The sequence below is a fragment of the Streptopelia decaocto genome, assembly GCF_964273445.1.
Source record: "Streptopelia decaocto genome assembly, chromosome: 2".
NCBI classification, from domain to species: domain Eukaryota; kingdom Metazoa; phylum Chordata; class Aves; order Columbiformes; family Columbidae; genus Streptopelia; species Streptopelia decaocto.
The window spans coordinates 100320738-100333453 of NC_138655.1; the positions used below are offsets into that span (position 1 = coordinate 100320738).

At 38.9% G+C, this 12716-nt stretch overlaps 1 protein-coding gene across 4 annotated transcripts in view; it reads right to left on the minus strand.

Moving 5' to 3' along the window:
• The window catches only part of COL15A1 (collagen type XV alpha 1 chain), a 134032-nt gene that overhangs the window by 29680 nt on the left and 91636 nt on the right, over positions 1-12716 (minus strand). For all 4 annotated transcript variants that reach the window (XM_082044082.1, XM_082044083.1, XM_082044081.1 and 1 more), the window contains 5 exons: positions 6126-6161; positions 5952-6035; positions 3949-4014; positions 2178-2213; positions 542-604 (listed from right to left, as the gene is read on the minus strand). In XM_082044082.1, the coding sequence (XP_081900208.1) occupies positions 542-604; positions 2178-2213; positions 3949-4014; positions 5952-6035; positions 6126-6161 (285 nt within the window). The remainder of the gene's footprint in view (positions 1-541; positions 605-2177; positions 2214-3948; positions 4015-5951; positions 6036-6125; positions 6162-12716) is intronic.

The window sequence follows — 12716 nt, forward strand, 5'->3', positions numbered from 1 at the left end:
ATGAGAAGGGGAAGAAAAGCAGAACAGCTGCGATATTTACAAACTAGCAGAGTCAGTTCCTAGTAGCTTCTCAGCAGTGCTGCAAAATAAACACTCTTGTGTAGAAATAAGAGATAGAATCCTAAGGGGAGAGCTTTCCAAGGAAGGGAAAACGGCAGTCTTCACTTTGTAGGCAAAGCCCTCTGTGCCAAAGGAGGAGGAAAAGCTTAAGCTTTTTTTATTTGGTCTTTTGGTTAGGATCCCAGGGTGTCAGCACAGATAATCACATTGTATGAAGAGGTCACAAGTTAATGTTTATGCACACTTATTCTGATAAGTGCATACTGCACTGCAGAATTTTCACACTGGGGCAGGAACAATACCTCTCAGTATTTTTTTTTGTTTTAGAATTCCTTCAGTTTCCACTTACTAAATTTTTTACATGACCTTTTCAACATCCCAGTCCCTAGTAAAATTAGAATAATTAAATTTCTAATGTAGTTAAGTATTTATCATCTAACACATTTTACAGCATGTACTTTCCCTATGTGGTTTTTCCAACCTGTTGTCCCTTGGGTCCTTGTAATCCAGGCAAACCAGTATCACCCTTTGGTCCCCGAGGGCCCTAAGCAAAAACAAGTGCATAAACATATGGTGAGATCTGCTAAGAATATGGACTTGGCCATTTTACTAAATGTAATCTCTAAATAACTGGAAAACTTGAACTTGAATCACTCTGTTTGCAATCTAGGAACTCTTTCAAGATTAAATTGCTGTCTGAATCATAATACTCCCTAAAACAAACATAGGAAGAATCTCTTAAAAAGAAGTAAACAAAAAACGCCTGATGTTTATCACAGTGTAGAAGATACACACATTCACAAAGAGAAATATGCAAACATTAAGAATAGTGGAAATTCAGCCTAAAATTCTCTATTTCTTCCCTACTCTATTCTTTCTCCCTCCACGATCATTCAGCCAGACTGATTTTCGATAGAATTTCTGAATCTATATTTCTAACAGTACTTAAAAAAATATTTTTATCTGAAATAGAGATTATAATAATATATTTGAAAATAAGATAATATCTGTATCTATTCTGTGGTGAAAGCATTCCACCCAGATCACATTTTATTTTTACATTCTTCCATTATCAGTGCATTCAGAAGCATTTTTTTTACCCACCAAGAACTAAATTCAAGTCTAAATGATTTCTGTACTAGTGAAGAGATACAGAAAAGACCTGAGGTAAGAACAAAAATGTGATTTGCCTGTCTGTGGAAGTTATGTAAATGACAGAAAGACTAATACTTCATTATATCACTTTCTAAATGTTATCAGATGTTTTTCAAATAAAAAGTATTTTTAAGGAGTTTTTTTTCCCCTTTCTTTGGCTTCCTATGCAATTCACAATACCCAGGACTTATTAAACAACCTTCTGTAGAATTCTGGGCAATTTGCCAGCATTTTGTCAACATAATTTGTCAGCTTTCCTAGTTTTCTCCTTAGTTATTCTCAGGCAATAGACAAAGGATCCTGAGACCATATGCCTGCATCTGAACTGTATAACAATCATAACAAGGGAAAATAACTCTATCAGATTATATAGAATATAACTATAAGAGTATGAACAATACTATATGAAGTCAGAAGCCAGATAACACTACTTATATGGTGTGGCAGTCTGAGCACAGCAGGTAGGTAGCCTTGTATAAGGCACCTTTTGATATTAAGACTGCACAATGCTTCCATCGTAGCACTGGTATGTTATTATAAAAACCAATATATATTTCCTAAAGAATAAAATAAAAAAGTGCACATCTTGTAGGGCTTTACTGTACCCCCTAAAGAATAATACAATAACATATACATATGAAGATGACTTTTAGAAGTCCATTTGTTTCTCCTAAACAGCATAGGTCTTTTCCTCAAGTAGTAATTTTTCATCAGAGTCAATTACATTTAGATTTAAACTACAAACTGATTCTGACATAAGCAGAAATACGAGATGTGCATAATCACAGTATAATTCATTTCTTGCAGAGTTAATTTCTACCACAGCTGTTGATTCCATAAAGACCTATAGTCTCCCATAGGAAAATTCATTAGACTTTGTGTAAATTCTGTAAAATATAATTTTAAAAATATAAAAATATATTGAAAAATACTTACTTAAATCCAAGTAACATAATACTTACAGGAAATCCTGGTAGACCTGGCTTGCCATCTAGCCCCTGCAAAATGCAAAAACCCCACCCCCTTACAAACACATATTACAGACGTGCAAAACAGAGTATCCATTTTCCAGGTATTGCATAATTCATGAATATTAACTGATCTGAAACTGTATTAAGAACCTTATACAGCCAATGCCCTACACTTCTAATTTTTTCTGGGACATTAGCATTTACTTTCCAAAACTGAAGGGACAGAGATCCAGGGAAGGCTGAAGAAAGGTGCCATTTTCCACATATGAAAGGCACGTAACCATAATTCAGCCTCCTTTGAATCTTTTCCAGATTCCAGCACAGAGATCACAGTAGCGCTTCCACTTTTGCCTTTTTGCTCCTGGTCGTCTGTGGGTAGAAAATAGGGTGTGTAATAGGCTGTGAATAGAAACATGGATTTGGATTTGTACTGAGCATGTTTAAGATCATCCCCCATGTGATATCTGCAGAGAAACACTTTAGTTGTAGTTCAGATCACCTTGGATAAGTATTACCCAAGCCAACCTACTTCCTTCTGTTGGGACTGTAACTCTAACAACTACAACAAACTAATGCATTTCTGCTGGGCTCATGAGCCCACTCGTCTACATTATTTTGAGAACCTGTCATCTGAGGCTTGAATGGCAACTACCTGCAGAACTCACACAGGCATCCTATTATGTCCACGTATTAGGAGAATCAGGTCTTTAGGAAACTTTCCATGAAAGCTGGTTTACCATACACACAACTGGATGCAACCACAATATGTCATCCTGTGTGACAAGCGAAAAAGAGGCAAGCTAGCCTAACAGATAAAGGTTAAAAACTGCTATTGAAGCAAATGTCCTTCTTCCTAGTTCACTGACAGATTTAGTAAATATTTGTTTTGGGACAATTGTATTAATAAGATACAAGTTTTAAAAAACTATGGCTATGTAGAGTGAAATTCTGCTATCAGGCACACACATTAATCAGGGATTGAATGTGAGGGAAAAAACAGTGCTAACAAAGAAGAAAACAAATAATATATAGAAGCAGCAGTCCACAAATGAAAGTAAAGTGAAGTAAAATTCTTTGTTTTGGGGGATTCAGATTTTGTGAAGTGCAGTATACTGTAGACTTCCAGGCAAGTTTGAGTAAAGTCCGCAGCCTGGAAAAGGTAGATTTCTCTTTGGATACAGTCCTAGGAATTTGAATCCAGTCCTAGGAATTTGAAATAGTTACAATGAAGCATTCAAAATTTAAAACATTTGATTGAATTATTTTGCCGCTATACTTCTAGCTGCAAAACAGAACCTGACAGTTCACATTCTGTTGTTCTCTCATGAAATTTTCAGCTTTTCATCCACAGCTATAATAGTTGTGAGACTAAACTCATGTACAGGAGCCAAGCATTCCTAGTTGCAGTCTCAAGCAGAAATGAGCAAAGCACCTCATCCCAACATTTTATGACTAGAAAAAAAAAGGAAGAAATGCTATGTAAATCTTGTGTCCAGTTTTTGCATCAGTTCCACATTTCTGTTATTCTGGGCACATAGTTCAGATTCAGAGATAAGCCAATTCCTTTTTTTCATATAAATGTGTAGAAGCTATTAGTTCATGCAGAATTCAGTTCTGCCTTGAAGTATTTCGACAGAGCTTAGTGTTGAGTTTAGCAGGAACACAATTCTAAAGAATAGGAAACTCAGCTCTAGCTGATACTTAAAAGGAGACAGTGAAGATAGAACAAATCTGAAGATTTAATCAAGCAGCATATACTCACTGGAGGCCCAAGCAGTCCTTTAATTCCAGTAAAGTTAAAATTGCCATCTGTATTATTGAGCAGTAGCTAAAAAAGTGGTTAAGGAAAAGGTTATTTCAAATACCAATTTGATTATCTAGGTCACACATGCATTTTTAGACATGTATAGACACTTAAAGCATTCCTTTCTGACTATGGGGAGAAAAACACAAATAAGGCCACAGAAAAGGCTCTCTATTTCTAATTTTTGTTATATTAATAAGTTTGAAGCTACCCCTGCTTTGAATAGGTGGTTTGACCATATGGCCTCCAGAGGTCACTTCCAGTTATCTTATGAGTCTCTGAATATTTTTTTTCTAATCTAGGATGTCAAGAATGACACAAAAGAGGACAGACCTGCTTGTTCACATCATATATCCTATCCTACCCTGCCCTACCCTACCCTGTACTCTATAATCTGAGCACGGCAGTGTGTGGTCAACTTCCTATACTATGAGGTTATATTGGCATCATGATTCAGGCAGCTAAAGCCTGTTGCTTTTACTGGGTGCTGCTAACTGTTCCCTGTCCTCATGTGCCACAAAAACCACTGGAAAATTGTAAAATAAAAAGACAGTTTAAGTCCTGCAGGCAGCACTCCATCTCCCAGTCTGCATGAACTCTCTGCTGCATTACTCCAGGCGTGGCACAATGCTGTTGGTACCACTGTATTTCCAGCTCTATATGGCCCAGAAAGGGAACAGCACATGGGATGTTACATTAATTACAGTAATAAAAGGGTTCTGCTGCTGCAATTGTTCTGCTTTATCTACAGCTGGTGGCAGAAATCCAGGAGCCCTGGGTTTACACTGTCTTTTCATTGTGAATTTACTCAGTATTAATTCTTTTTGGGCTCAATCCAAACTTTATTGAAGTCAGTGGAAAGAATCCCAAAGGCTTTGCTGAGCTTGGGATCAGGCACTTTGTGAATTTTATAGATAAGTGTTTAGCTGCAAATGGAAATTGTGGTTGGAAGTCAGAAAACTGTCCACAGGATCTTGGATCCTAAGATTCTGGATGGATACTCAGTAAATTCAGAAAAAAAAACCAGCTCTTTTGGGACTGGTTATGTGGCCTATGGGATGCCAATTTATGAAATATTTGATATAAGTAGCAGAAGCCTAAGTGAAAGCCTAGTTGTTTCACTCAACAAAAAAATGTTATGTGCAGCTTAGCTTTATGATAATGTTGGTGCTCATCTCCCCTAACACAGATTTCTCATTTAGGTATATTCCCTTCTTGCAATCACAAATCACTTCTTACTGCTGTTATATGCATTCTTATGGACGAGTTCCTATTTTAGGCACCTTCAGCTCTCAGGAAGAATTTTGTGCATCCACTCACAGCTTCTCCAGATCTTAGTGTCATATCAAGCCAATTGAAAGGATTTTTATTCAGTTTGAAATAGGATTCATCCTAATCTGTAGCCTTAATTACTGATAACTAGTATTGTTTGTGCAAAGGCTGATGCACACAAAGCAAAACTGACTGGAAATATACAGGCAGCTAAAGGATATTAGCCAATTTTTATGAGCTTCTAGCACTTTACCCTTTCATACATTTGGCTGTTGCTTCCAGAACAGTCTGTGCTCTGGTTTGTGTAGCGGACACCTTTCAGAAAACAACATATTTTCTCTTATATACTGATGCAAGGTGCCTTGCTTTGTTAAACATTTCCAGTTTTGTATTTCTCTGTTGATTTTTATTTAATGTTCACAAATCCTGCAGAATCACCTGGAGAATTTGTGAGCAGCTCTCAATATGACCCTGCAATTCTTGTATGTAAGCTATTCACCCATTTTTCTTCCTATTTCATCTTTTCAAAACAAATCCATTTGATATAGAGACATACTGAGATTTTTTGTTTTGAGGAGGAGACTTACGACCTGAACATTAACAGCAGAATTCCCAGTTTGTTAACTGCTTGTGCCATCTTCACTGTAAGATGAGTTACAGAGACTTTAATGCTTGACAAACATGCTTACCTCAGGTATTGCTATGATTGGTCCTGGCAGTCCTGGGGGTCCAGGTGGTCCCACAATACTCTTCCCATCCTGCCCTGGTTCACCCTATTTGGACATTACAGGTGGAAAACCCATTTACTAAGTAGTACATTTCACACAGGTTTCTCAGAAAGAATGAAATCCACACAATCTCACCTGAGGTCCTTGGTCACCCTTCTCCCCCTTTGGACCCTGCAAGTGATTAAAAAAAAGAAAAAAAAAATCACCATAAATGATTTAGAATGAAAAATTGTGAAAATATGCTTTCTCTAGCTTCAAAAAAGCACAACAGCAAAATGCAGGTACAGAATTATCAATCCCCAGTTCTCTCAAACCACACATAGGGCCAGCTGGTTTCAGCTCAGACCCTCTGAGTATTTGATGTTTAAAAGTATTTCCCAGCACTTTTGACAGAGTTCACAGATGATCAGAAGCAAATGGGCATACAACATTTAATTAGTTGGGGATTAATTCAACAGGCCTTTCTTTCTCTGCACCACAATCAGCTATGCCTGGATGTTCATCCTTTTCAGCATTAACCACCTTGGTTGTGTCTGGGATTACCCAATGGACCAGGCAGGGAAACACTGGTGAGCCAAACAGTCATTTTTCTGGCAGGTTATTTCTAAGCTTGATCAGCCCCTTGATTCAAGTCACTGTGCTGGGGATGCAGACAGCTTGTCTGGCATGAGTGAGAGGATGGTGGCAGGGTCTGAGCTGTAGGACTTCCGAGCTAAAGAGCTCTGTAATCCTCATAGCTCTTAAGCATGAGAAGTAAATTAAAAACACCTATAAGCCTGCTGTCTTCCCTCTAAATAAAAGCAGATCTGGTTTCTGAATAATTAAAAGCAAAAGGAGCATCAAAGAATTGGAACTAGCCTCTGGAGATGACTATATCACTTCTGATTGATGAGGGAGGCAAGGGCAAGGGACACTGTTGCTGTACTTGGTGTCTAAGGTAACTGCTCCAGGTTAAGTAGGGCAAATCCAGGCCCATCTCTCTACATGCTGCTAGCAAGCAGTTAGATTGCTTGCTGATCCTTAAGACGTAGGGTTGGGAGTCAGTATGTGTTAAGTGATCACAAATTATGACAGTTTTACCACATCTCCAGGATATCCAGCAATGCCAGGAAAGCCTGGCTTTCCATCTGAACCTGGCATTCCCTGCCACAACAAATATATTGTTATTTTCTTCAGTTTCATACAAGCAGGAGGCTTGGGAGGCACAGTATGGTACTGAATGGAATACAAGACAGGTTTGGGGGGGGCTCCACAGAGTCAGCATCATTTTATTAGACATCTACTCTCTCCACTCTTGTTTTCCCCTCTCCAAAGCAGTTTTTGTTTGTTTGTGGTTTTGTTTGTTTTAGTTGGTTTTGGGTTTGGTTTTTGCTTTTGTTTTTGTTTTTTTTTAATGCTGCTTCAATCATTCTTCTCCACTACTTCCACCTCTGCTTAGCAAAAAGGTGAATTCTGTTGCTTTTCCCCAAGATACATTTTGTGGGTTATTTCCATCCTTCAGTTAAGTGACTCTGGAGAAAGAGGAGGGAGAGGCACTGAATATAGACTAGAGATGGTATGTGGAGCACAAAGTTTGATAGCCCCTGCTCTAGTTTAATGCAGGATTGCATATTACTGCTAAGAATCTGATAGTTACTCTGTTCTATGGGGAAAACAAAAGTATCACTTGGCAATGTTCTTGCAGTTTGCCCAACAAAAAAGGATAAAAGAAGATTCTGAATTCTTAAAGGACTGGGTAAACTGTGAACTGTATTTTTTGCATCTGTTTTTCTCTGTGTCATATCAAAGGAAATTCAAAGGAAAGGATCAAAGGAAATTACACAGAACAGCCTGATGATTAGTCTAAGTGACAGATAACCCCTGTTTTGTTTTAGTGGTGGGGCTATTTTTTCTTTGCTTATTTGGATGGTGAGGTAGGATTTTTTGGTTGCTTTTTGTTGTTTGTTTGTTTGTTTGTTTGTTGTGTTTAGGTTTTTTTGGGGGGGTAGGTTTGGGGGGAGTGTTTGAGTGTTTTTTTGTTTTCCTTTTGTCTTCAGGAAAATTCTGGTTTGTTTCTTACTTTTTGTTCTGCTTCAAGTAAATATTTTTGGGCTTTTACAGTAGATAGTACCATGAAAGTCTAGTGGACAGACAATTCCATTAGAAGGTCAGCTTAGTAGCTGCAAAAAGTTAAACTGAATACAAGAAATTGTTATGAAAGGCATAAGAAAATAACAAATAATATTACTATGCCACATACTTATTGTATGCCTATAACTTGAATTCTGTGCACTGGCTTGTTCACATTTTACATGTTGAAAAGGATCTAGTGGAACTAGAAAAACTTCAGAAAAGGACAATGGGAATAATGGAAGGGCTTTTGTATGGTGTAAGCCATGACTCTTTAGCTTGGAAAAGAGACAAATGAGGAAGTGGGTGAAGAATATTTTAGAGGCTTCTAAAAGGGGAGAGTAGTTAAAGACTCACACTTCTTATAGAAGAAATAGTGGGCATCAAATAAAATAGCTAGAAGAAGTTCATGGGTTGTGTAGTCAAGTTGCCAGAGCACCTTTCCGCAAGGTCTTGTGAACTGTAGAAGTTTGCATGAGTTCCAGAGGAGACATCAAGTTCACTTGAAGAGATCTAATTGTGGTTCAGACACCATTCCTAGTTGAGAAAGTCTCTGAGTCACAAAGTTTTGGGGTCTCAGGAGAACTATGATGTGATACTTGCCCTTTTATAAGGTCAAATTGTATCTGAGCATCTGCTCTAACTACATAATCTTTTGGCATCGTTGGAGACAGGATACAGGGATGGATGGATGTGTCACAACGAAAGCATTGAGAATTATGTAATACTCTACAGGAGTGTTTTAAAGAACAACAGAATTTCAAATCATCCAAAGTCAAATGATCTTCTCTGCTGCATTTCTGGTGTGATAGACAAAATTCGAATTAACAGTTTTAATTAACTTATTAATTTAATTTAATTAATTTTAATTAAAAGGACACAAAATCCTCTCTCTTCTTATGCCTTTCTACAGAACCACCAGCTGTCACTCTTTTAGTGATTTTTCTTTCAGCTAAGTTCTAGGTGGCTGTACTTTTCTGAGTTTTAGCCTGCATATTTTTTCCTAGAATGCTGTACTCGGTGCTGATAACAGACCAACGGAATGCTGAAGAAGCTTGTGTTTAGATTTATTACTATGGTAGCCAAGAAACACTGACAAGTTTTCCCACATTCTGTTGTGAGAGGGGCGTCTTTGAGAAGGGGTGGATGGAACAGGTGACTAGAACTGACCAACTAAAGTATTCCATCCCGTAATCGTCATACCCACTATATAAGAGGGTGATCATGAGCATCACTCGCTCTTCGATCATGGCCGGCATCTAGAGAGGACCCTGCCAGTCTGTCTGTGATCTACAGGCCTCAGGCCCTGCATCCCTGCAACCAGGTTCTGGTTTGCTGTGAAGTCCCACCCATGACTTCCAGGGGCCTGAGCTGCAACTGCTGGAGCCACCAGCTCCACAAACCCAGCTCTGCCGCTGCTGGAGTGACGCCAGCTCCACATCGAGCATTCAAGATTGATTTTGTATATTTTGTATATATTCTCTATTTATTAGTAGCATTAGTAAAACCCTTTAAAACTCTCCAACTTGAAGTCTAAGTCTCTCTTCCTTTCCTCTTATCTTTCCTATCATCTTTCCAATCTAAAGGAAAGGGGTGGCAGGGAGTGAGGGGATAACAGGGAGCATCTGCCACGGTTTATTGCTGCCTTGCCTTAAACCTTGACACCAGCATAAAAAATCTAAAGGGTCCACTTCATTAAGAAAATATATTCTTAGTGCTATTTCTGTGTGTGTTTGTTTGTTTGTTTGTTTGTTTTCTGTGATCAGCAAAGCATGTGGCTCAGGAACAAAAACTCAGTTTATTAAGTTAAAGCAGAATTTCTGAAGCACTGTAATTTTAACTTTATAGACAAGTGCAAGATAAAAGGTGTCTCTGAATGCTAATGACATCTAGGCACCTAAGCAGCTACCTGACTAGTAAAAATGGTACATGGTACATGGTACTGGGGCCAATATTATTCAATATATTCATTAACGATTTAGACGAGGGAATAGAGTGTACTATCAGCAAGTTTGCTGATGACACTAAGCTGGGAGGAGTGGCTGACACGCCAGAAGGCTGTGCTGCCATCCAGCAGGACCTGGACAGGCTGGAGAGTTGGGCGGGGAATAACCTAATGAAATTTAACAAGGGAAAGTGTAGAGTCCTGCATCTGGGCAGGAACAAGCCCAGGTTCCAGTATAGGTTGGGAAATTACATATTAGAGAGCAGTGTAGGGGAAAGGGACCTGGGGGTCCTGGTGGACAACAGGATGACCATGAGCCAGCACTGTGCCCTTGTGGCCAGGAAGACCAATGGCATCCTGAGGTGTATTAGAAGTGGGGTGGTGAGTAGATCGAGAGAGGTCCTCCTTCCCCCCTGGTGAGACCCCATCTAGAATATTGTGTCCAATTCTGGGCCCCTCAGTTCAAGAAGGACAGGGAACTGCTGGAGAGGGTCCAGCGTAGGGAAACAAAGATGATTAAGGGAGTGGAGCACCTCCCTTATGAAGAAAGGCTAAGGGAGCTGGGTCTCTTTAGTTTGGAGGAGACTGAAGGGTGACCTTATTAATGTTTATAAATATATAAAGGGTGAGTGCCACGAGGATGGAACCAGGCTCTTCTCGGTGGCAAACAATGATAGGACAAGGGGTAATGGGATCAAGCTGGAACACAAGAGATTCCACTTAAATTTGAGAAAAAACTTCTTCTCAGTGAGGGTGACAGAACACTGGAACAGGCTGCCCAGGGGGGTTGTGGAGTCTCCTTCTCTGGAGACATTCAAAACCTGCCTGGACATGTTCCTGTGCGACCTCACCTAGGCGTTCCTGCTCCAGCAGGGGGATTGGACTAGATGATCTTTTGAGGTCCCTTCCAATCCCAAACGTACTGTGATACTGTGTGACTTAAGTCTCTTCAGTGCTTGTGGAAGATAGTATATGTCTATCTTCAGCAAAGCTAATTGGGCAGAGGAAATAACCTTGGACCAACAGCATTTCTGCAACAGAATGTTATCATTTAAGGCATGCTGGTACCAGCAGATCAGCTTCCTACTTTTACAAATGCTGAATAATTTTTCCAATTGCTTTTTTTCCAATTAAATTTAATTTGGAAGAGAAGATCCAGGATAAGTAATCTGTTTTACTGTAAGATGTTTCACTGTAAATAATGTATCCAGAGACATCTTTATTTCGAACTCCCTCTGTATTTTAAGAATGTTGCTAATTGCTCAAATATAAGAGGAATAAGATATTTTTTAATCTGAGAATTGGAGATACTATTTTAAATAGCACTGTAGTCACTCCACTTACAATATGTGCATGTTTGAAATTTACCTGCCACAGCAACAATAATAATTACTAGAACAAAGACAACAAACCAAAACACTTGTATGTTTAATAATTAAGAAAATAATCTGTAGCCTTAAATGGATTACAAAGAAGAGTTAAATGACTGTATTATGCATCAATGCATCATCTTTAATTATCATGCTGAGAAGTATCTCTGAAAAAGGGTAACACTCAAAATATGTACAGCAGATGGAATTTATGGCAACTAGAGTCCTGCTACAGTGTTGTTTTTTTTAAAAAAAATAAACAAGCAGATGCTGCTAGAAGATTGTGATAATACTCTTGTAAATATTCAGCAAGCAGAAGGGTAGATTCATAATGGCTTTTATCTTGTTTCTGAGGAACTATTGATTTCAGTGCTGTCCCATATGCAAGAGAAGCTTTTGTTTTGTTTTTAATATTTTTTTGTTTTATTTTATTTTATTTTATTTTATTTTATTTTATTTTATTTTATTTTATTTTATTTTATTTTATTTTTTTTATTTTTTATTGTCAATTTTCTATCTGTCCCAGCACCGCCCTCTGCTGGCTTATGCCTGCAAAAGCCATGCAAGTCAGACAGGGACTGGCAAAAAGCAACACACGTGTAAGAAGCTTTGGAGTGTTCTCCAAGAGGAGTCCAGACCAGAACAGACAGGGATAATGATAGGGGAAATTGGAGAGGAAAGAATGGACTACAGCTCCAATCATTTCAGTGCTAACATCATGTAAAAAAGTGTAAACTGGCAGGTTTCCCTGCCAACAGGGTCTCATGTCCAGAAGCTGCACTGATCAGAGCAGCAGGTCTAGGATGCTCACTGGTGCACAGGATGAGCTAGACAGCAGGGGCAAGTTACAGCTTGAGAGGTACAGGTTGCACATCAGGGAAACTGTTTTTCTAAAGAGGGTAGTGAAATACCAGAGCAAGATAGACACAGATTATTTGGAACCTCCCTGGAGATACTGAAACCTCAGTGATACAAAACCATTGCTGATGTAATCTAATGTTGGTATATCGAGTGTGATATTGGACTAGATGACCTTTGGAGGTCCTTAGAGCCACCATTTCTATAATCTTGTCCCTTCCGACTGGCCAGGTGTGGGTTAGGAGGAGCCTGGGCTGCAGGATGATGGGCAGGTTCTAGCATAAAAATATGCAACAGTGGCCTCTGTTGTGAACACCTGACTGTGCTTGTGCATTGCTCCTGAGGCCTCTGCACAACATGGCATGAACCTACTACTGTACCACAGACATATATCATGGGGAGAGTGCTCTGGAGTGGGGTGCTAGCTACACACCATGATATTAA